We start from the raw sequence: 24,969 nt of genomic DNA, 5'->3' as shown, positions 1-24,969 counted from the left end.
GACCAATCCTGCACCGTGATTGGCCAATAGTCTACAACGCAGTCTACAACCCTAACCCTTCCACAGTCAATGCAAATCTATACTTTTGCAAAGTCAGCCAATCACATTACATCTAGTGTCATCACCACTAGCTGTAATGTGATTGGCTGACTTTGCAAATTCAGACTGTGATTGGCTAGCGAAACACATGACACATGTGCAGCCCTATAAATAGCAGTATGGACTTAAAAAAAAGTCATCTATCTGTCCTTAATGTAAAAAAAAAAAAAAAAGTTCCTATCACAAAAACAGTTGGAGATATGGGACCCCAAGGGGTCCCATATCTCTTATTGAAGAACTACCACACCGGTTTCCTGTTTGGCCAGGAACTACCGCGCTAATAACAAAAAGGAATCTCACACTGTTTTTAAGAGATTGTAGGATTTGAAGATCGAAAAACAACAGAAAAAGAAAAAAAAACAGCTCACGGTAACTAAAGCTCCACTGGCTAAGAGAAACGATCCACAGATAGTATAAAACAATTAAAAGAACGCTTTTTGAAACGCTTCCGTCTTCCGGTGAAAACAAATGGAATTCTGGGTAACGCAGGAATAAACGAACAGCCTGCAGTGACGGTAATGACCAGCAGAGGCTGCTAAAAATCGTTATTTGTGGACCTGCATTGTATTACTTTAAGCGGTTAAATCAACAAATGTTGGTTCCTAAAAGAACTTTGAGCAAAACTTAAAACCAAAAAAATTGTTCTCTTGAACCATATGAGGAACACAAGAAGCATTCACTAAATAAAATGGTTCCTTATAGGTGATGATTCCTCGTGGAACCATATAGCCTTTTAAAGAACCATTTAAGAAACATATTATTTCTGTGTGCAGGTGACACCGGACCCCGAGGCTTGAAGGGGGCTAAAGGAGAGGGAGACACTGGCTCCCCAGGCGCACCTGGAGCACAAGGTAAGGGACCGGGGATTATCTTAACTTTGATTTGATTCAAGCACATACAGTACGGATCTCAAAGACGTATGCTGCATACCCTAAATCAGTGGTCCCAAAACTGTATTAAATGTGTTGTTGTTGTGTTTGTCAGGCATGCAGGGTCCCAGGGGCAGAGATGGGGACGGACACTCAGGCCCTCCAGGGGAACCAGGGAGGGCTGGCAGCCCTGGCGGCCCAGGGAAGAGAGGCCCTCCGGGGGTGACAGGAGTCTGTGACCCTGCCTCCTGCTACCAGCCCTATGGAAGACATCCACAAGAACAGTACCACAAAGGACCCAGCTACTAGCATGCTAGCAGGCTAATACCTGTCTTTCACAATAACAGTACAGTAAAGGGCCTAGCTGCTAGCATGCTAGCAGGCTAATATCTGTCCTCCACAACAACATTACAGCAAAGGACCTAGCTACTATCATTCTAGCAGGCTAATATCTCAACGTTTCTCAACGTCGGGTCCCAAGACCACCAGGGGTCAAAATATACTCTGCAACTGAGTGTACAGATCTGTACTCTTTTTTTTTTTTTCCAATACTTTATTAACAAATGCAAAGGGTACACCAAGTACAATTACGCAAGCATTGTTAAAAGGATGCACAAAAAGCCCCAAGGGCTTGTTTTCATTGTGGTCCTATATATAACATTCATCAAGACGTAGGCCTACAAGTCAATGCAAATCATCATCAATACAGGAGCAATAAAGAGTTAAATTGACCACCAATTTCTATAGACCTTAAGGTCTATACCCAAAGTCGCTTTACACAACAAAACAAACAAAACAAGTGCAAAAAGTGCAAACAAATTAAACCAAATGTTAAAATGAAAAGGTAAAAGAGGAATTTAAATTAGTAAAGACACGTTTCTGATACACAGACATTGAATGTTGTGGTTAAATGAATGTGGGTGGGACTAGTTAGTTGGGGGTCCTCCCCTAGAAACTTTTGAATAGAGTAGATGTGATTTCCTATATTCTGGTGCATTTTAACAGGGAGTTTGATACTTTTATCAGGCTTTACTGGCATAGAAAAATTATGGGTAGCGACATTTTGTAATTTAATCCATTACAAACCTAACAGTACAGCAATCGATAGGGTTAGGTTGAGTTGCCAACAAGAAATTCGGGATAACTATCAATTCAGGGGCCAAGAAGGAGACATGGTAAAATTCTGGAGCCTCCTGCTAAAACCAGGAGTGTTGACAGGTATCGTGTAGACCTGTGTACAGACCAGCCACAGCTGCAGTTCTTTGTCTTTTCCAATTCAAAGTGGAGAAACAGGAAACGAACAGCCGCCAGGCAGCAAGATTTTCAAATGTATTATTATATATTTTTTTCACATAGTTTTATTTATTGAAATGATTGAACACATTATCAAAGTTCGAGTCCATTGAGGATTCACAACAATGGGATTCATTTCAACAAATCAAGAAGTGAAATGTGTTCTTGCCTAATTCTTGCCTAACAGCTGCAAGAAGCTAACAATTTACATTCTGTGCACCCAAACTGTACCGTTATGAAACTACTACACCCACATTTACCAGTAGGCTCAGTTTGGCTCAGTTTTATTCTCAGTTTGGCCTTGCGCTAGAATGCTGTGGAAGAGGCTCTATTCACAGCAGCCATATTATGAAGACATTCACAGGTGTTAACAATGATACTAATGAAGGCTCTGTTCCATTTAGTCTAGCACAGTGGTTTCCACGACCCCCATAACTCTGAGAGTGTACAAATGGAACCAAATGGACCCGTAAGGGTCCATTTGGTTCCATTTGTTACACACCTGTAAGGGGCCATTTGGACGCCCATGAGGGTCCCGGGACCCCAACTGTAGACCCACTGGTGTAACAGAGTGTTTCTAGTGAGCCAACATGCACAATATCAGCACCCTGACTCTGTTTGACCAGAATGGAACAGAGCCTTCATTAGTATCATTGGTAACGGGAGGCATGCGTTAATCCGACAGACCTTTTCTCCGACTATGTGGCATCCGCGTGCGGTTAGGGTTAGGGTGCGGGTTTGGTTCGGGTTTAGTATTGGAAACGTCGGAGCGCTGCGCTGTCGGAGGAATGCGCTGTCGGACTAACGTACTGCACCCATTGGTAACACCTGTGAATGTCTTCATAATATGGCTGCTGTGAATAGAGCCTAGTGGAAAAGTGCCGTTTTTTTGTCGTTTTTTAGAAGTGCAAATACTACTTCATGATCGTGTAAAAGAGCTTTTTAAAGAACACTAATGTTGTGTTATACTTTACACTCACCTCAAGCCTTGGATCATTCTTGTCTTACTGAAGTTGTACTTGTCATTTTGTCATGAATTGTTCAATGTCAAATATGTAGTAGTAGTAGTAGTAGTATTTTATTAGTAGCCTAGTATTATTACATTAGTCTTTGTCATGTTAATGTCAGAATGTGACCATTGGTCAACATGTTAAAGAATTGAAGAATATGATGGTGGTGGGATTGCTACTTTTTTATTTGTATCTTTGATATTTAAAATGCTGTGTTTACTCCTGTAAAACTGCTCTATTTAAATAAGTGTCAATAAATGATTTGTAACAAACTATATGTATGTTACCAGCCTTATCTTTTTAAGGGTTCCATAGCCTATAAGGCTCGAAGTCTTATTGCAGCTCTTGGCTTTCACTATTATTCTTCCGCCGTTTTTGCAGTTCTGGTCTAACCGTGTGGGTCACTTTTTACGAAACTCTGCAATATGGTAGAGGGCTATGCCAAACGACCAAGGCCCGAAACTCACAACCATTGGCCAAAGGGTGGCGCTATAGCACTCAATTGAAAATGCCAAATTTGAACAGGTATAACTCATGCCCTGTTTGACCTACAGCCATGAAACTTCGATACACACATGCGTCTCCTCATGCCTAACAACTTTCACACTCTGACTTTTGACCTCTGACCTTTAGATCTCCCACCATTTTGAATTATATGAAAAACTGTAAAAATCTATATCCTCCTGGATCTTTGAGCAATCTTCACGTAACGTTTTACACAAACTTTGGACCTATGCCGACAGATGTGAGCAAGCGGAAAAGCTTAAGTGAAAACGTTAAGCTTTTATAAGCCAATGAATATTGCAGTTTTATGAATATTATTCGTCTGCCCCTAACACATACATGCAGACTCACATTTGTTTGAAACTTTGCAGTAATGTAGAGGGTCCTTGTATCACTGAAACCAATCTACTCCAATTGGTCAAAGGGGGGCGCTATAGCAATTTTTTGAAAATGCAAACTTTAAACAGGCAAAAGTCGTGCCTCGTTTGGCCGACAGCCGTGAAACTTGCTTACACATGTGCCTTGACTCATGAGGAGCACATCTATCATTTTGACCAGTAAGCTCCGCCCTTAGATTTTACGCCATATTGAGCAGTTTAAAAAACATTTAAACCAAGGATTTCTGAGCAATTTGCGTGAAACTGTGTCAAATGTTTGAGCTCCTTTTTCACCAGTTCAGGTCTGTTGGTCCAACGGCTTAACCATCTGCCTTGAAGCCACAGGGTCACTGGTTCAAGTCCCACCTCATGCAGACTTCATTTCAATTGCATTGCACACAACATGACTGTATCAATGAATACATGTGCAATTGTTCTCTCTCTCTCCTGCCCCTAACACATAAATGCATATTCATATTGTTGTGAAACTTTGTAGTATTGTAGAGGGTCACTTCAAATATCACTGAAACCAATCTTACTCCAATCGGCCAAAGGAGGGCGCTATAGCAATCGTTTGAAAAAACAAACTTTAAACAGGCATAAGTCATGCCTTGTTTGGCCGACAGCCATGACACTTGCTTACACATGTGCCTTGACTCATGAGGAACACGTCTGTCTCTTCAACCAGTAAGCTCCGCCCTTAGATCATCTGCCATTTTGAGCAGTTTGAAAGACACTTAAAACAGTTTTTCTGCCCGGAGTTTTGAGCAATTTGTGTGAAACGTTCTACACACACTCTATGGACCATTATCTGAAACTCTCAGTCGAAGAGAAGTTTGTACATAAAAAATGTAGCTTTCATTAGCCAAATAACATTGTAAACGGCATGGCTTCATTAAAAAAGGAAGAAAAATCATCTTTGTGTGCTCCTTTCTCACTGCTGTCTGTCTGTGGATCGAATAGCTCAGTCGGTAAAGTTCTGGTAATGTGCCAGCCTATGAGTCCCAAAGGTCAAGGGTTTGATTCCTGTTAATGGCCATGGTTTGAAGTGTCCATGAGTGAGGTTCTCAACCCCAATTGCTCCCCTCCGTACTATCCACAATCCCTCTTCTCAGCTGTTGAGAAAGCTCATTTGTTAATTGCATGGGCTGCTTTGTCTCAAGTTCAATCTATTTTGTTTCTACGTCTTATTGTGCTATTGTTGCATATCGCTTTTTGCCTTATCCCTCGAACCCGCTTATTGCTGCTTGCAGCTATATTTTTTGTATGTTATCTTACTCCACCCTTAACACTCTTTCAGTGCCAGAGTATTTTCATAAAGTGCCAGCAATTTTTTGTTTTTTTTGTTTTGTTATTTTGTCGGGTTAAAATACGACGTTATACACGACTACGATGACTGATCGTCACCCAGACCAAAGAGAATAGACGTAGACCTCTCCGTTCGTTTTTTCTACCGTGTGAAAAACCGTGACGTCCCTATTCTGGCCGAAAATGACCGCGGGAAAAAAATTAGAACCGGAAACGGAATCTGCGTCATGAAACCGGAACCCAATGAGTCTGAAGGAGTCAGGAAGCGAAAGTGATCATGAGAAATAAACAGAATAGCGCGACCACAATCAAAAGTAAAAACTCGGGATTTCTCGTTCTGGCAGGGAGGGTACTCGGGGAAAACTCGGGATATCTCGGGGCGTGGCACTGAGAGAGTTAAGATAAATATTATACAGCAAGTCATGTGAAACATGGAATCAATGCATCACTAAAATATTACAGATTGTTCCTTTATTATCAAAACATGCCCTGCGGCTGCTAATACTGTGAAACATCATGAAGAAGAAGAAGAAACAAGACAAGATAACATATATTTTGCCATTTTGCTCTCATGTCATATTTGCGGGTTTGGCTCATAGACTGTAAAAAAGAATGGACAAAGCCACTCCCCTGCTTTCTACAGAACGAAAATGAAGCCGATAGTTCAGAAACGTGCATTCCTCCATCGTTAATATATACAGTTGGCCACGCCGGAACTCAAACGCTATTGGTTGAGACCAGACACGTGACCAGCGAACCGGAAAACAACCCCCAAAAATGCTATTGGTTGGGTAGCTTGTCAATCAAGAGTAGGGCGGGGAATGAATGCTATTGGCTGTGTAGGTTGTCAATCAAATCATTCCGCCCCTCCTGGAGCATAGCCTACTTTATCGTCAATTTTAGAATAAATGGGACCATAATTTAGCAAAACGCATATCATGATGATTGAAAGGAGACTTTAAACTAGCGACTGGAAGCATATAGAATTTATGACAATTTTTATTACGGTAAGAAAATCTAGTCTAAAGTTTGTCAAAAACCCATTCACTTGCGTTAAAATAAATTCTTTCTGACACTGCAGGTCGGCGCAGGGTAAAACAGTGCCTCACTCTGGCCATTCATAAGCTTCCGTGTTGGCCTCATCGTAAATATCCAAGCCTTGCCCCTTGGGTTTGGCTGCAATCCCTCTCTCTCTCTCTCTCCTCTTTCCCCCCGACACGGTCGAGGCAGAAGGCCGCCACCCTAGAACCTAGGGTCTGCCTGACGTCTCTTCCAGTTAAGAGGGAGTTTTTCGTTGCCACTGTCGCAAAAATTGCTTGTTCAGGGTGGGATTGTCGGGTCTCTTCTCTACATGTTGATGGTCCATTGTGGAACCTTGGGCCGTCAACCTTTACTTTATAGAGTGTGGAGCACAGTAGCTGTGCTCTAGTAAGAAGAAAGGCCTTGACAGCCACAGGGTTGATATACTGAATGTATTAGATAAGAACGTCAGAATTCTCCAGGCGCTCAACCGAACGCTTGTTTGCATGCAGACTTAGATGTGGAGCGAATTGCCTTCGTGATATATCAGGTCGTATTGTTTAATATCATTAATTTGCTGTTCTTTTATTCACATAGTATAGAGGGAATCTCCCTTGTTTGTCAATAAAGATGCCTTGCGCATGTGAACGGTAATTTCTGTGTATGTCGTCTATAAACTGGACTTTAGGGTTCATTGAACCAAGAGTGACAGGTCTGTCACGGCACATCAGCTGGTGACCCTGACCGTGACCCTGTCCAGTCCAGACGACCGCTGGATCCATAAGATTCAAATAACAATTCGCCCATACACTATGTGCTACAATTCCTTGGGGCCCCAGGAAGGGTACACGCGGTGCTATATGTGAATTGTATTATACCAAATTTAGGTCAATTGTTAAAGATAATATGTAAAAATGATTGTTTGCATGTGAAGTCACCACTGAACAGCAGATTGAATGACCTTTGTGTATTAAACTAGGCTTTGAACTCCCTATACCCCATGATGTCCTGTTAGGTTGGCTGTGTGGACCGTTTATCCTCCCAGCAACGGCCCCGAAGTTACGCCGGGTTCAGAGGAAAAGATAGCGTATAGCCTAAGTTTTGTCTTGTATGTAACAAAGAAGGTTTAGACTTTCAGTGAGGTCTTGATAAAAAATATACACTGCGGCCGAGTGAAGGCTTAGACTTTCAGTGAGGTCTTGATAAAAATATACACTGCGGCCGAGAAGGCTTAGACTTACAGTGAAGTCTTGACAAAAATATACACTGCGACCGGTTCTTTGTTTGTTTGTTTTGTTTTGTCTTGTATGTAACAAACAAGGTTTAGACTTTCAGTGAGGTCTTGATAAAAAGTATACACTGCGGCCGAGAAGGCTTAGACTTTCAGTGAGGTCTTGATAAAAATATACACTGCGGCCGAGAAGGCTTAGACTTACAGTGAAGTCTTGACAAAAATATACACTGCGACCGGTTCTTTGTTTGTTTGTTTTGTTTTGTCTTGTATGTCGTGTATGTTGTTGGTATATTGTGTCATTGTTAAGTGTACATGTTTGTTTCTACTCCAAGTAGGAGGCGTGCTGCCACAGATTGTACGGTCCGTTCTGTATGTGTTGGTTACACCGCTGGACACGTCCCCAATTGAACGCCTGACCAATTGAGAGGTGCTGCAGCTGTATGTGTGGTGGATGCATTAGGAATTGTGAGTGAAGGCCTGAGGACTGAGACACTAGGGGAATATTTTCCAGGGGGAGGGAGAGAGAGAAAGAAACTCAGTAATGCCCCACATTCACGTAAGGTGCATCCAAGACACCTACTACTGTTTTTTTGCTGAATTAAAATATTTGAGTTATATTGAAGCCTATACCCCTGAGAATTTACATACTGCAGTTATCCAACGTCAGGTTGACCAGTACTTTCAGAGTTAAAAAAAAAAAAAAAGGAGATAAATACAGTTCATGAATTACAAAAGGCAGCCATGCACTGAGGGAGAGAAATAGCTTCTTCTTTAAATCTGGTAAAATAGACAGTTGAAAGAATGGGGGGGAAGGAAGGCATTTGACCTTCACTCCTTACCAGCTGGCCTACAGCAGTGGCCCACACACACACTGATAAGATTCCCACAACACTGTCAGTGGAAAAGGAAAACAAAAGCTAGTTCTTGCATGTGACTTCTCCCAGCTAAAACATAGTTATGGAAAGACTTAAGTGAGTGGAAATTAAATCTGGTTGAAATTAGTGCCCCAACGTGAGCTTGTAGATCAACTAAATTCTCCATAGAATAATAAAATAAATGCAGAAATCATGTACTGTGACCAAACCAGCTTATATCCTTAATACTTCTACAATCCCAGAAATTAAGGACACTGATAACTAGGGAATGAGGTTAGGGGGTAGGCTCCCCAATCCCTTGTTGTCAACAGGCGGCAGCGGGGTCGCAAGGCTCCCAGAGCACGTTAAAGACAACACATAGTGCTGGGGAGAGACTGAAGGGGCCCCGTGTTCTGTCAAGGATGAATCAACATTCTGCTGTGGAACCGTCTAGTCAGTGTGCCGACTGCCGCTCTCTCCTAGGGTTGGCAGCACATGGTGCGTGGATGACAGTCCACACCTAACCGGACGGGAGCTGTGTGACTCACCGGTTACAGGCAAGGCGGGTGAAAACGGTTAATATTCTGGTTCCCGTAGCCAAGCGGGGCCAGGACAAGACCGTCGGTTTCCTGCCTGGGGCGCCAACCACGCCAACGGGTAAGGGATCGCTATCGACTGGGTCACCCGCCGGTCGGGTCGCAAAAAGCATTAAAACCATGGCGTGCTCCCCGAAAGGAGACGTGTGGTCGCTGCGTTCGGCTCAATGTACAGTCAGGCCATCACAAGCTCAAAGCGACCGCCGGAGTGCAACAGTTATGTAAGCGAGTGATGCTCCTGTGATCGGTGGGCTTTGAAAAGAAGACGCCGGGAAGCAGGAGACTTGAACTCTCTATCCAGGGTGACCTGGGTGTAGACCTCAAGTGGAAAGGGGTCTAGCCTGGGACTGCGCCCCGGTGGGGAGGTTCGAAAGACTTAAGTGGCCACCCTTAGATTAGATGATTGGAGTCAGTTATAAAAAAGGTAAAAAAGCGAGGTCAGAGGTAAGCGAGAAATATGACGTTCAAATAAATGAGTTTCTTCACAAAATTCTGCAGAAACATTTGAGAAAACAGTAGCTTGCATACAATAATATTCAAGTGAATCTGCATTTTTAGGTATGGGGCAATTAGATTGGTTAATTATATTTTCGCTGAAATTAATTATGGTGTACAACAAGTAAGTGAATAAGATAGTAGAGTTTTTAGTTTAAAATAAATACATATTAAGCATGGTGCACGATAGTGGGTGTGCCACATACACTGTTATCAAAAGAGAATTTAACTGATGGTCTCACATACACTGTAACTGCAATTATTTCACACAATATCATTATATATGGTTGTCTGTAAAACAACTATCTCAGACTTTAGAAGTGGGTTTGTTTCACATTCGAGGACTGCAACAGTGCTTGGTGGACAGTCATTTTCGTTCTATGAACTGGAAACATGCACGTGAAGTGCATTGAAAACTGAAAGAGACATGTGAAAAACCACGATATAATGCAGTCTGATCGACATGCTGAGGCAGAGGGGCACCAACATTGCAAACTGCAGTGTTCACGAGACTCACTTCCGATGACACCTATGGCGACCAGAGAGCAAGCCTTGGGAAAGCTTGCATGACATTTGACACACTTTTATCTGTTACAGAAGTGGGAACTACTATGCCATAGTGGAAGGACACACTTTCCAAGCAAGCAGTGGAATATATGAAGCAAGATTGACTTACTGCTGATCGTTGTTGTTGGAGCCTCGACATGTGTAAACAAATACATTTTCTATCGCTCTGGGTAGGACACAATACATATATATATATATATATATATATATATATATATATATATATATATATATATATATATATATATATATATATTTTTTTTTTTTTTTACAAATAACATACACTAAGTGAAGTGACAAACATGATACTTATTAGCTCAGGAACCCATCGTAATTTAAAAGAAATTCATTTCTGTTCTGACAAACAAACAATGAGTTGCACTAATACATTACAGTAACTTTGATTCTGCATACAGTAGATTGAAGCTTCAAAAGATCAAATAATAATAGTGCCCCACTAGTAAAATAATATTACATCTTATGTGTGGTGACATCGTAGACTAAAATAATTTAAATAACTGACAAAAACAAGATTGACGTGATGAGCTGGTGTAATGTCTAGTGTTAAATAGGTGGCCACAATCAAACTATATATTTCCAAATTAAACTAAATTATGCAGGACTCATCTCAAATTAGTTAACTCAACGGAAACATGCTGTGTTCTTATTATTATTATATTATAGATTTACTGTGTTGATCAAGGTCACGCTGTGGCACTTTGAGGACAGGATGAACCATGGAAAGACTTAAGTGGTAACATGAATAGAGGAAGTCATCATGCCTAGCGGAGATAATACCTTGGTCCTTGGAGAAGTAGATATTGAATAACGTGTTTGTTCACTAGTACAAGTTTGATTTGTTCACTACCCTTTGAAGTTTTTATGTTATATATAGAATTTGTGCGGGGATCCTTGCTCACATTTAGTTTTGATATGGGGCTTTCTGTTGCACTTGAGTTAGGCTGTGTTGTCGAGAGGCTCACGAGCACGTTGGGTGATGCTTGGCAGAACATTTATGACTACAGACAGTAGCTGCACGGTCCACGGCCTCTGAAGGGTGCACACTTCAGGGTGGTGTACGTGGTGGCTTCTGTCATGCTATTTTGTTGTGTTTAACCGAAAGCGAAACTATGTGTGTGTGTGTGTGTGTGTGTGTGTGTGTGTGTGTGTGTGTGTGTGTGTGTGTGTGTGTGTGTGTGTGTGTGCTGCTCAGAATATCTCCCTTTTATGTTAATGGTCAGTGCGTTTGGTGTACATTATGAGAACATGCCGGGTTTTGGTTGCAGAGTGGATGTCAAGTGATTTCATACATTGCTGACATTTGCTTTGCAGTTTGTTGCCAGTTCATACTTTACATCATCGACTTAAGTGGTATAATGTATCAAATTACTTTGTTTATGTTGACCTAACTTTTATTTCTATTGCCATGATAACACTGATTGACCAAGGTGTGATTAAGGTTGTTTATGTTGTGGTTAACCTTCCATTTCTCTAAAACAGGTCGACTGCTTGCAGGAGAGACTTATACACTTCTGCTGTCATTAACCTTCCATCTAACTATATAAATGGCGACCGACTTCCGCACCCTCGGTGAGGACACCCCACAGCTCTGTTATCGAATAAACAACGCACCGCCAGACCACATGTCGCCAACTGACTCGCCACGGCGGCCGCGCTGAATTTACGCCTCGCGTAGGGGACATCTCATTGCTCACTACACCTTTTCCACCGCGCAACATAATTAATTCTACTCACCAAATGTCGGACAAAACGGACGGTGAAACAGTTTCGTACCGTTTACCGTGCACACCACCGTCACCGAACGGCGACGGATTTCGCCGAAACAACACGAGCGGCCGCCATTGCACTCTGCCCATCTCCTCCACAACAGCACACACGCAGCTCCTTTGCTTCAACCCCCCACCTTCTTACGTACCTCCTTTGTTCCACCCAGGCCGTTACTTTCACTTCACTCATGTCTCGATCACAATATGTCCGTCCTTCACGTGCCATGTTCATCCCAAACACAAAAACAAACGCCGACGGCCACAGCACTGCACGTTGCCCTGGTAAATGTGGTAAACAAACCAGCTTTTAGGTTCATGACACCAAAGGACTCGACAGTGATGTCATCATTATGCAACCCGGAAGTACAAATAGCAAGGATACGTCAGTGATGTCAGTCGGGTTGCCAAGTCCTGCCAGGTTTTCTAAAACAAGCGACAGAAACAAGCAAACCGTGCATGAAAAAATAAAAAAACAGCCGAAGGGGTCCGCGATGTTCCAGGGGGGTCCCCGGGGGTCCCAACACTCACAGGGGGTCGGCGGACCACCAGGGGGTCCGCGGACCACCAAGGTAACAATGAATATTAACATTTTTTCCAAATTAAAAAAAATTTTTTTTTTTTCTTTTGGACAGTTTTACTCCGGCGACTTGGGTACCACAATATACACACGCACACGCTGGGCCCCGTGCGCGGCTGGGGTTGAGGGGGGCGTAGCCCCCCGAAACTCTAGTTTCTCTAAAACAGGTTGACTGCTTGCAGGAGAGACTTATACACTTCTGCTGTCATTAACCTTCCATTTCTCTGAAACAGGTCATAAGTGGCAGAAGAGAATTGTACAATTTTGTACAGCCCAATATCAATTAGATTGAATAATTATTAATACGTTTTTGAACCATTTTACATTTCTATGCTGTGTGCCCTGCCGGGTGGCAGGTCAAGGAGGGAAATAGTATGATAGCAAATGTATAGTATAATTGAGATAGTATAGTATTATATAGTGACAGTAGTGTAATGTTAAATGACTATACTAAAGTTCATACTTGTAGAAACTTTCATGTCGAAGTGGTAATGTTGCCTTTAATTTTTGTTAAATTAATGTGCTTAGACTTATGGCAGAGTGACTAATACAGAGACACTTAAGTGTAAGGAAGGAGAGACAATAGGTCTGTCTCAATTCAGGGGTTGCAGCCTCCAAGTGCACACCCTAGGTAGGGTGGGTAGGGCACTACCCCCTGGAGGGCGCATAAGGGCATACACTCTGCCTGTGAAATGGGACAGCACTTCGCCGAGTCGAGTCGAGTGAACCCGGAAAAAGCCGAGCGTCCACCACTGTTGTTTCTCTGACCTTTTTTTTTTACTTCTAAAAAGCTTTAAAACTTCTTTTTTTGTGGTACGGAATTTACTTTTAAGATATTTTAGGATAGCATTAAGTTGTTTAAACTTCATATATGTGGTCAATTAATCATGAAACTATTTAAAATAATAATTTAGAGAACCGTCACGTCGGGTCCTGGGGCGACCAGTGAAACTCATGTAGCCGTTGAAAGCAGCTTGTTTTCGGCCTGACTCTTCCAAATGTCCCGTTGCTCCCACGGTTGTCTGCGGAACGAACTTGATGGGATTGACAGACCCACTTACAACTGTAGCCCATTGGTTCTCAAAGTGGGGTCCGGGGACCCCCGGGGTCCTCGCAGGGGTTCCAGGGGGTCTTCCACAAAACGATTTAATTAATATAGCGACGTCACAATAATTTTAACCACTTTAACCATATTTTATACTTTGGCTATTCAAAAATAGCAGATATACAAGCTCATAGCTTGAGCTTGCAGATCTGCTATTTGTAGATCTGCTATTGTTTGAATTTGTGCAAATCTTTGAATATATTATTTGTTAAGCAAACATTTGTCACTAAAATCTTTGCTTCTGGGGGTCACTTGAACAACATATTTTGAGATGGGGGTCCGCGGCCAAATACATATCATTTTGGGGGTCCTTGACATGAAAATGTTTGAGAACCACTGCTCTAGTCTATTTGTTCATAGGCCATGTTATTTATCGTGGTTGATTCCACGCTCTTTATTGTTATAATATTCATTCAATTGAATTAATTATGTTCTGGTTTTGTCATAACGGTACGATGTCCGACGTAACCTATACTGTGTGACTTTGATGGGTTAGTTCATTGATGGGTTCAAAAATAGCAGATGTACAAGCTCATAGCTTGAGCTTGTAGATCTATTTTTGAATTTGTGCACATTTTTGAATATATATTTTGTTAAGCAAACATTTGTCACTAAAATCTTTGCTTCTGGGGGTCACTGGAACAAAATATCTGGAGATGGGGGTCCGCGGCCAAATACATATCATTTTGGGGATCCTTGACATGAAAAGGATTGTTTTACATTCTTTTGCCCAACAAAAAATTCAATCAGTCAGTCAATCAATCAAACCACTGCTCTAGCATATTTGTTCATAAGGCCATTCTATTATCGTGGTTGATTCCTCGCTCTTTATTGTTATAATATTCATTAAATTAATTATGTTCTGGTTTTGTCATAACGGTCTGATGTCCGACTAGCTCCAATCGGAACCTCACCCTCCGCTGTATAGCTCCGAGATGAGGTTCCTCGTTTATCTCTGCCGTTTGGTTGAAAAATCTCCGCACATTTTCCACTTTACATGTTTCTTACCTCTTTCTGCACATCGTATCCAAAAAGTAAAGGTTTTCTGAAATGCTCACAGATGTTTGACATTTTAACGTACCATAAAATCTATCCAACGAGTTGAAAAAGGCACTTAATTCGCCTCTCTCCTCCGCCGGTTACATGTTTTTAAGACATTGCGCAAGAGTTGCGCCCATAGAGATAACATTACTGATTCCCCTACTGGTCAAATGTTGAATTGCATCTTCTAATGCATAATATTATTGAACCGGCTGAGGAGAGAAGCGATTTAAACACTTTTTTCAACTCGTTGGATGGATTTTATGGTACGTTAAAATTTCAAACATCTGTGTGAGCATTTCAGAATACCTTTACTTTTTGGATACGATGTGCAGAAAGGGGTAAGAAACATGTAAAGTGGAAAATGTGCGGACATTTTTTCCCAAGCCCAGCCAGCAGCCACTGGGTGCAGCATATCAGATGCGTATCAACGTATCAGATACGCTGTTTTGAACAGTTTTTGAAGGTATACACTACCAATACTCAGGGCCGGACTGGGACCAAAATTCAGCCCTGGCATTTTGGTCCGGACCGGCCCAGCCCCCCCCCCGTTTTGTCAACGGGGGGGGGGGGGGGGGGGGGGGGGGGGTTCACTGAGCCAGCCCAGCCCTGCACATGAACTCTGCGGCCGCACTGAGGCGCCTGCTGGAAAGCATCCCAGCCCAAACATTAACGTAACTAATAATTGGGCCGCGCGACTCGGATATGACCGTAATTACCCTAAAACATTTTTAAAAATATATTTTTCAAAAAAAAAAAAAAAAACATTTTTTTTTTTTTTTTTTTTTTTTGGCCCAGTGGCCCACTGGCCCAGCGGCCCACCGGGCATTTGCCCGGTACGCCAAATGGCCAGTCCGCCGCTGCCAATACTGCAATATAAAAATACTCTGTTACAAGTAAAAGTCCAGAATTAAACATTTACTTGAGTAAAAGTACAAAAGTATTGGCATCAAAATGTACTTAAAGTACCAAAAGTAAAAGTACTATTTGAAAATAGCCGATCTACAAGCTTGTGAGCTTGTAGATCAGCTATTTTCAAATAGTCTAAAATAGTGTTAAAGTGGTTAATGTGTGTTTCATTATATCATAATGTATCTGCAAAGTATACTAGTAACTAAAGTTTTAAAATAAATGTTGATAGAGCTGTTTTTCCTCATCACCCACACAAAGTACCAGACACTTTCATAACGGCAACATAGGAAAGAAGACTCTAATACAGGCAGCCATGAAGATGATGAAGATGAGGATGGTAGATGATGATGGTGTGACAGCTCTGACCGGTCAGTGGTCAGTGGTCACTGCGTGGCACTGAAAAGAATGGTTATCGTAGAGAAGAACACCGAGATGTATTGTTCTGAAAACAGTCCGAGATTAACCTCCTAGTGTTATGGTTAACATACCAGGCTGAACCCATCAGAGCAAAACAAAGTTAGTGGGACTCTAAGGAGAGAGTGTTATCTCAAACAGAGCCAGCTCAGCGGCCTTGCACAGAAGTAGAATAGGAGAAATAGAAGCATATTATATCAGAGATGACATTTTAAGCAGGTTTCTGACACTTGACAAATTATTATCAACAAGATTAACTCTATCAAATGTAGTGGAGTAAAAGTACAATATTTTCCTCCGAGATGTAGTGGAGTAGAAGTGAAAGTATTGGAAATTGGAAATACTCAAGTAAAGTACAAATACCTCAAAATGTTACTTAAGTAAACATGTTAATTATTCCAGCTACATGATATGATCATATTAGTCCAACACAATTCAACCAGTGCAAATTGATTTTATTTCAAATGCAGGGAAACATTACAGTAAAGTGCCTTCTGTGAAACTCTAATTAAAAACACATTTCATATAAACACTATCAATGTTAACATTTTCTAATGATGAGGGTACACAGTCTTTTTCTGGGCTAAACAGGGAGTCCCTGTCAGTGTTGTTAGACCTTCTCAAACAGGAACAGTGAAACGGATGGGGTGCAACATATGAAGACCCTGGTGTTTGTCCTCGAGGTAGCAAGTAGAGCATCATCTGGGGTGGTCCACTGTCCACCGCATCGTTCATCAGGTGGGTTTGCAAGGCTGACCCAATAGACGGCTGCCATGTCACTGTGGATGGTTTTAGAAAGAGGCAAGAATAGCAAACCTATTACAAACGTTTCCTAAGGTAAACATAGAAAACATTTTTAAGTAAATGGGAATCAGTAGATATATACATTTGTTCTACTTGCCTGTACTTAATAGTCATGGTCCATGGGCACCTCCTCCAGGCCAGACACCTCCGCAGTCAGCTGCTCCCGCCACAGATCGCCACTGACTGCCTCAGACACCTCCTCTCCCTCATCCTCTGGGGTCACAAATTAATATCACCAGCATCCATGCAGATGTTGTGGAGAACTGCACATGCTGTTATGACCTGAAATTATATGAATGGGGGGGGGGGGGGGGTATATTATTATTATTATGAATTCAGGGGTCGACATTATAAATGGCCCAGTGGCCCGGATGTACTTTTTAAACCGTCAGGGCCAGCAGAATGCAACAAGCACTTGCCCGGTGGGGCCAGTGAAAATAATGCCTTGAAAATAAAATCAAAACATTAACATCTAATAATTTCACATAATTTCCCTGTACTACTGTGTTCTGTTAACATATCTGTAAACTCGAGCAGGGCAGGCTCACAGAAGAGCCTTTCCCCGTCATCCTTGGACCCCCTCGTTCATTTTCAAAATGTTTTTAAAACCACCAGTATTCGGTCAAACACCAGGTAAAAACAAATACAGAAAGAAAGTTGCCAGAGTGAAAAGCAGAATGAGACGAAAAAGAGGGAGAGAAAGTTTCAACCACAATGGTGAGACTAGAATTGGCTTACATAAGATAAGTTAAAAGCGAGCAATGTAAACAGTGCATCCACTGTGCAGCCAACTGTGTCAGCCTACATGGAGGGGGACTCCCCCTCTGGATAATAAACCGCCTACTGACAGTAATGACAGTTAACCTAAAAGCTAGCGTTAGCTATTCAAAATCAATCGTCTCCTGTCCTCATCAACATTAATAGGCTAACAACTTTCTGAGGGTGAGATTGATTGATTGATGTACTTTATTTAGTAAGACATGAGAACAACAGTACATGGAAGTACAAATTCACAATACAAGGTCTACTAAACTGGAAGACTCATAAAAGCACAGAGCTTGTTTCAAATGAGTTCCCCATGCACACAAATCATGATGACATATAAGAGACAGACATATATACACTACTATAGAATGTCATACAATCAGTTTACAGGTTACTGGTATGAAGAGTGAGAAATATGTACAAAAGGAGAAGGAGAGAGGGGGGGGGGTAGGGGGGTAGGTTAGGTTAGGACTTAGACAGGGGCCATTTTCCAATTGCGGCCTCCTGAAGGTGTATCTTTAGGGCTGTTTTGAAAGAGAGTAGGGTTTTACACTCCTTTACTCCTTTTGGTAGGGCGTTCCACATTTTTGATGAATAGCATGAGAACGAGTTACTTCCCTTTGTTGAGCCAAAAAAAGGGTTGGACAAGGTTTGTGGAGCTGCCTCTGGTATTGTGATCGTGGACATCATTAACATTTTGGAAGTATTTTGACAAATACAGGGGGATCCCAATGTTGTGATATATCTTGAAGACCAGGCCCATAGCAAGTTGCTGTACTCTGTCCGCAACCCTAAGCCATCCAATCCTATCAAAATGATCAGGGGTTAGATGGATTTTGTAGTTGAGGCCAAGAAGTAGCCTTACAAGTTTGTTTTGGGATGTTTGGAGCCTTGTTTTTAAGGCCTTGGTGGTGTTGTGATACCATGAAGTACATGCATAATCGTAATGACCTTGAGAGACCCGACTGCATTCCATAGTAGGTCGTTCTGATGTTTTTGAATGGCTGTGGGTGTTGCTTGAAATCGCAGATTTGAAAGCTCACAACACGTCGCATTTGTGACATACTGTGAGCTTGTAGGTCGTCTGTTTCACAGTTGAACTGCAGCAGATCATTATCATACAGTGTTGCCATGTAAGATTATTATAAGCGACTTTGGGCTTCTTTTTTTGTTTACAGCTTGTAAATATTGGGCCTTCTTGGGCCTGTTTCTAAAGTGTAGTTGTATATTTGGGCTTGCTTCCACATTTTTTTTATTATTATTTAAACCAGCAGTGGTTCTCAAATATTTTCATGTCATGGACCCCTTAGCTCTGGACTGGTCCATACTAGTGTTAGAAGGAGTTCTCCAACTCCTTCTAACGACCAGAGCTAATGGACCCCAAAGATGCATCGGCTATTTTCAAATAGGTATATAGGTTTAAAGTGCTCATGTGGTCTATAGTCGCTTTTCATAGACCCGTTTTCAGAGACCCGGTTGCTTATTTCTCTCATAAAAGCTGGCAACACTGATCATACACTTCAGGGTCTAAATCAGTGGTTCTCAACCTGCATGCTTTTTGGGGGGTCCCCAGATGACAGTAAAGTGACAGTTTTAAGACTTTTAAGACCTTTAAAAAAAAAAGAGGAAAATAAACTATACTATTAAAAAAATAGCTGATCTACAAGCTTGTAGATCTGCTATTTTCACAATATTTATCTGTGGAACCGAGTAAAAAAATGTTATGCCTCTACTCCTACAATTCCAAGAGCCTGTCAGGGTGGGGGGTCCCCAGTTCAAATGATCATTTAGTAAAATTTTAATTCCGGACTTTTACTTGTAACAAAGTACTTCTACATTGCAGTATTGATACTTTTACTTAAGTAAAACGTTTTAGTACTTTTCCCACCACTGCGCGCGCGCGCGCACACACACACACACACACACACACACACACACACACACACACACACACACGGTACTTACATTTGAAATTAAATTCCGGGGCACTGGGGGCTGGGGCCAGTATCAATGGGGTCTTCCTCCACTGTTGAATGCAATAAAAACATTACTCAAAAAGGGCTCTTACGCTACTAACGACCACAGTTAATCCACAGCTGAATTTGACCATTAACAAAATTTAAAACAAATACTAGTCGGACTCGTGACATACAACCCTCTACATTTCATGTTTAAACACAACAATTACACCAGCCGTATAATCTCAGTAATGTTTAACCACTGACTATCTCGGGGGGGGGGGGGCATTTGAAAAGGACTACCCCGAAAACAGCTGGCTGTGTTCGGGTAGAAGAAGCACCGCTGGCCGCGGTTTAACGTTAAAGTAGGCTCGTTCACGATACATTTACCACATATATGAAGTTTAAACAACTACATACTATCCTAAAACATCTTAAAAGTACATTCCGTGACACAACAACACTTTTAAAAGGTTTTAAAACTTACAGCTTTGGTCCACCATTAAGGCTGGTTCAGGCTGGCTCCAAGTTCGTTCCACGGACAACCGTGGGAGCAACGGCATGTTTGGAAGAGTCAGGCCGAAAACAGGTTGCATTAGACGGCTACGTGAGTTTCACTGGCCGCCCCAGGACCCGACGGGACGGTTCTCTGAATTGTTATTTTTAAATAGTATCACCACATATATGAAGTTTAAACAACTTAATGCTATCCTAAAACATCTTAAGAGTAAATTCCGTGGCACAAAAAAGAAGTTAGAGAGAGTTTTAGAAGTTTAGATGGACGAGAATTTATAGCGGTGAAAAAGATGGCGGCCGCTCAGAAAAATTTCCAGTCGTCAGCTCAGTTCGCGTTGCATTGTGGGACTCGGCTGTTCACCGAAGTGCTTGAAGCGTACATCGGGTGTACGCTTGGAAAAGGGGGAAAGTAGGGCACATTCGAAGGGTGGATTTGAAGGGGTCTTCGAAATGGGACAGCACTTGGTGCGCCACTGTGACGTCATCGCCCTTAAAATCCGCACTTTGCAGGGCGCAACCCCTGAATTGAGACAGACCTAATGACACGCACACACTCTCACAAGTACAGTCGATAGTCAAGATAGTATAATTAATGTCCAAAGCATAATACGGGCCAAAGACTTAAGTGAAAGACTTGCCACTAGACAAGGAGGGACACTACACAATGAATTAATTTTTATATCAAGGAGGGACACTACACAATTAATTTGACCAGTACCAATGTCACTACTGCGTCGTTAGTAACAACCAGGTGGAGTATTCTTTAGCCAGTTAATTTATATCAAGAAACCAAACAGAGAGTGTCCAAAGACCCGTCAACCATGTTGTCCAACACATTTTGATTGTGATGTTGATAGTAATGTGGGGGACGTAATCTGATCGCTGTGATCTCCCTGGCAGCTTTAGGCACATTAAGGGCTGGTACACACTGCAAGACCTTAAAGTGGTCGGGGGGTCATCTGATCGTTAAGCATAACACACTGCAGGAGTTTATTTCTTGAAATCGGCTGTCATAATATCGTTGTGGTCTTCACAACACGATTGATCCCCGACAAGGGCTGACACACTGTAGGATAGTTCACTAGGATGCTATCTCCAGAGTCAGACCCAATACATACATTTGTGTTTATTCCAATTCATTTTAATCGACGTATCCCGTGATATGCCTCTCTCCCTCTCCCTCTCCCCCCGGGCCCTCTCTCTCTCCCCCCCCCCCCCCCTCTCTCTCGCTCGCTCGTCAAGAGCGCAGAAGCGGTCAGTGCCATGTCTGCTTATTATAAGCGACTTTGGGATTGTTTTTCTGTAAAGTTGCTTGAAAGTGTAGTTGTTTTTTTGGCCTTGTTTCCTAATGTTGTTTGAACCAGTTGTTCTCAAACATTTTCATGGCAAGGACCCCCCAAATTAATAATAATAATTAATTGTCCACAGAGGCTCAGACCTCCCCCTTCTGAAAACATGTTGTGCCATAGACCCCCATTCAAGATCTGTGTGGATTTTGTAAATATTCCCCCCCCCCCCCCCCCCCCCAAAAAAAATGTCTTCTTTAAAAATAGCCTATCTACAACGTGAGCTTGTAGATCGTCTATTTTCAAGTATCCAATGTATTTGTATATAGGCTTAAAGTGCTCATAGTCGCTTTTGTTGGGCTTGTTTTCACAAACCTGGCTGCTTATTTCTCCCGCAAAATCTGGCAACACAGACAACGACACACACACACACAGAGAGAGAGAGAGCGCTCGCTCTCTGTCTCTCTCTCTCTCTCTCTCTCTCTCTCTCTCCCCCTCTCTCTCTCTGTACAATTCCTCTAAAATAAACAGCCCACCAGGCTCGCTCACTTTCTCATTTTGTTTTATAATGTTAACTTATTAGAGGACTGGACGGTAATATTGCGGTAGGGACTGTTTGTTGTGGTCAGGTCCAGCGACGCTCCCCACTGTGGCTGTAATGTGCTATCATTGGCTGTAGCGTGCATCTCCTCGCAAGGTGCTCGCAGCCCCGTTCATAGTGTATGATATCGTCTGTTGTCCTGTCCCAGACAGAGATGAATATCTAACAATTTAGATATCTGAAAACGGTCGGAAAGCCGTCGCAGAGCGGAGAATCGCGGCCACATCGGGTCGCAGAGCCTTTCACACACACAGAGCATTATCTCGCCGATCAAAGGCCGATCTGCGTCAGGTCGGGAGGTTTTGTCGGCGAGAGCCAAAAAATGTCGGCGACAGCAATATCGGACCTAATGTCTTGCAGTGTGTACCAGCCCTAAGTATAGGCTGTGTTGCCCTTCGCACATGGCAATTGATAAGAGAGCAGATACAGAGGAATCCCAATACACACCACATAAACATTATATTGCCACCTGGGCCCCCATGCTGAACTTGACGAAGAACACCCCTGCACGATATCTGCGCCCCGACTTTTCACCTCAAGGAGGGCACGGATCTGACTGGCGCTTGGGGGTTGGGGCCCCTGTGTATAATACGGGGGGGCTCCGGTCTCAGGCACTGGTAGGAACCTCCTCCGCCCCAGGAGGGTACGGACCCGGGGGCTCGGGAATGGGACCTCCGTCTCTTAGCTCATTCAGTGCCAAGTACATTCGTTAATGGCGCTGGATGGGTTGGGGGGGGGGGGGCCTAGTCTTGGGCTCTGTCGGAACCTCCTCCTCCGGGCTCGGAAAAGTGACCACCTCAACCGGAGGAATTGGAGGAGAAGAAACCAAAATGCACGCATATTACAAGAAAAAAAACAAATAAAAAAATAATATTACACACTTTAGAATAGTTGCTTGTAAAGGAAAACTCAGTGGGAGTGCCCCACTGAGGGACCCTAAGTTTAGCTATACACTTGTTGGAATCAAATGACAAATGATGTACTGTAATTGTCCCCAATAAGAGCTCATGTCCAGATGGTAGGTTTGGGACTGCCCCAGCCTAGTTCAGAGTTTCCCCTTCAAAGAAAAGGGTTTTCCTCGGCTCACATGACTCAAAAAGAAAAAAATGGGACCTGATTTTTTTTAAACATGCAATATGTTATGCTATAAAGTAATTGCTATAAAATACTGTTCACATTATGGTGTTGTGGGTACTAAATTCGTACCCAAGGAGGGGTTGATGGTCCATTGTGGAACCTTGGGCCGTCAACCTTTACTTTATAGAGTGTGGAGCACAGTAGCTGTGCTCTAGTAAGAAGAAAGGCCTTGACAGCCACAGGGTTGATATACTGAATGTATTAGATAAGAACGTCAGAATTCTCCAGGCGCTCAACCGAACGCTTGTTTGCATGCAGACTTAGATGTGGAGCGAATTGCCTTCGTGATATATCAGGTCGTATTGTTTAATATCATTAATTTGCTGTTATTTTATTCACATAGTATAGAGGGAATCTCCCTTGTTTGTCAATAAAGATGCCTTGCGCATGTGAACGGTAATTTCTGTGTATGTCGTCTATAAACTGGACTTCGTCTATAAATTGAACCAAGAGTGACAGGTCTGTCACGGCACATCAATGTAAAGTGTCTTGAGACAACTTGTTGTGATTTGACACTTTAATAAAATTGAATTGAATTGAATTGAATTGAATGCCAGTCGGGGTGGCATTTTTTAAAATTAATTTAATAGTAAAATGGCCACTGTGTGAATATGGTGAATACGGCTTAAAAGCACAGGAAAGACACACACACACACACACACACACACACACACACACACACACACACACACACACACACACACACACACACACACACACACACACACACACACACACACACACACACACACAAATCAAATCAAATCAAATCAAATCAAATCAAACTTTATTTATAGAGCACATTTAAAACAACAGAAGCTGACCAAAGTGCTGTACAAGGTAACAAATAAAACATCAGTGCATCAATAAGCGCCCATTGGCGCACAGGCAAATACAGTGCATTATCAGTACACAATAGCAGCAGATCAAGGACAATTAAAAGCCAGAGAGAATAGGTGAGTTTTTAGGAGGGATCTGAAAACCCCAATGGACTGGGCGGAACGGATGGGGAGAGGGAGGTCGTTCCAAAGCGTGGGGGCGGCAGCAGCAAAAGCACGGCCACCCCTGGTCCTTTTATTTGTCTTTGGGACGGTCAGTAGGGACTGATCAGCAGACCTTAGGGGCCTGGCTGGGGTATGTGGCTCAATGAGCTCAGCGAGGTAGAGTGGAGCAAGCCCGTTTTGGGATTTAAAAGCAAATAAAAGGACCTTAAAATTAATTCTAAAATTGACAGGGAGCCAGTGAAGTGAGGCCAGGACAGGACTGATGTGCTCACGTCTTTTTGTGCCAGTGAGAAGGCGAGCCGCGGCATTTTGGACCAACTGTAGGCGCCTGACAGATGACTGCTCTAGGCCGGTATAGAGGGAATTGCAATAATCAAGTCGTGAGGAAATGAAGGCATGAATGGCTATTTCTAGTTGTTGTCGGGGGAGATAGGCCTTAACCTTGGCGAGGAGTCGGAGTTGGAAGAAACTGGCTTTTACAACGGAGCTGATATGTTTGTCAAATTTGAAGGCGCTATCCAGGATTACACCAAGATTTTTGGCAGAGGAGCACATATTGGGTGTGAGGGTGTCCGGGATGTTGGGGGGTGTGACGGTGTTGTGGCCAAATAATATGATTTCAGTTTTGTTTTGATTGAGTGTGAGAAAGTTATTGTCCATCCAGGTTGTAACATCATGTAAACAGTCGAGTAGTGGTTGAAAGGAGTTGTTTGAGTCCAGTTTGATGGGCAGATAGATCTGGACGTCATCGGCATAGCAATGGAAGGAGATATTATGTTTTGAGAAAATGGACCCGAGGGGTAGCATATACAGGAGAAATAATAGAGGGCCCAGCA

The 24,969-nt window shown here is 42.6% G+C and overlaps 1 protein-coding gene and 1 long non-coding RNA gene across 2 annotated transcripts in view; one reads left to right on the top strand and one right to left on the bottom strand.

Moving 5' to 3' along the window:
- Positions 1–2,622, top strand: part of LOC311045995 (uncharacterized protein) — a 119,951-nt gene extending 117,329 nt beyond the window's left edge. The window contains exons 32-33 of the mRNA XM_084058065.1: positions 873–950; positions 1,084–2,622. Coding sequence (XP_083914191.1) covers positions 873–950; positions 1,084–1,277 — 272 coding nt within the window. The 3' untranslated portion in view covers positions 1,278–2,622. The remainder of the gene's footprint in view (positions 1–872; positions 951–1,083) is intronic.
- A 14,447-nt stretch (positions 2,623–17,069) lies between these two features.
- LOC311044638 lies at positions 17,070–20,386 on the bottom strand. The gene is made up of 3 exons (XR_014600719.1): positions 20,077–20,386; positions 19,597–19,657; positions 17,070–17,148 (listed from the first exon to the last, which is right to left on the bottom strand). It is a non-coding gene; the product is annotated as an uncharacterized lncRNA (long non-coding RNA).
- Positions 20,387–24,969: the final 4,583 nt, after the last annotated feature.

Source organism: Gymnoscopelus microlampas (genome assembly GCF_963454915.1).
Source record: "Gymnoscopelus microlampas genome assembly, chromosome: 5".
Lineage (NCBI taxonomy): Eukaryota > Metazoa > Chordata > Actinopteri > Myctophiformes > Myctophidae > Gymnoscopelus > Gymnoscopelus microlampas.
This window is presented reverse-complemented; position numbering and strand designations above follow the sequence as displayed.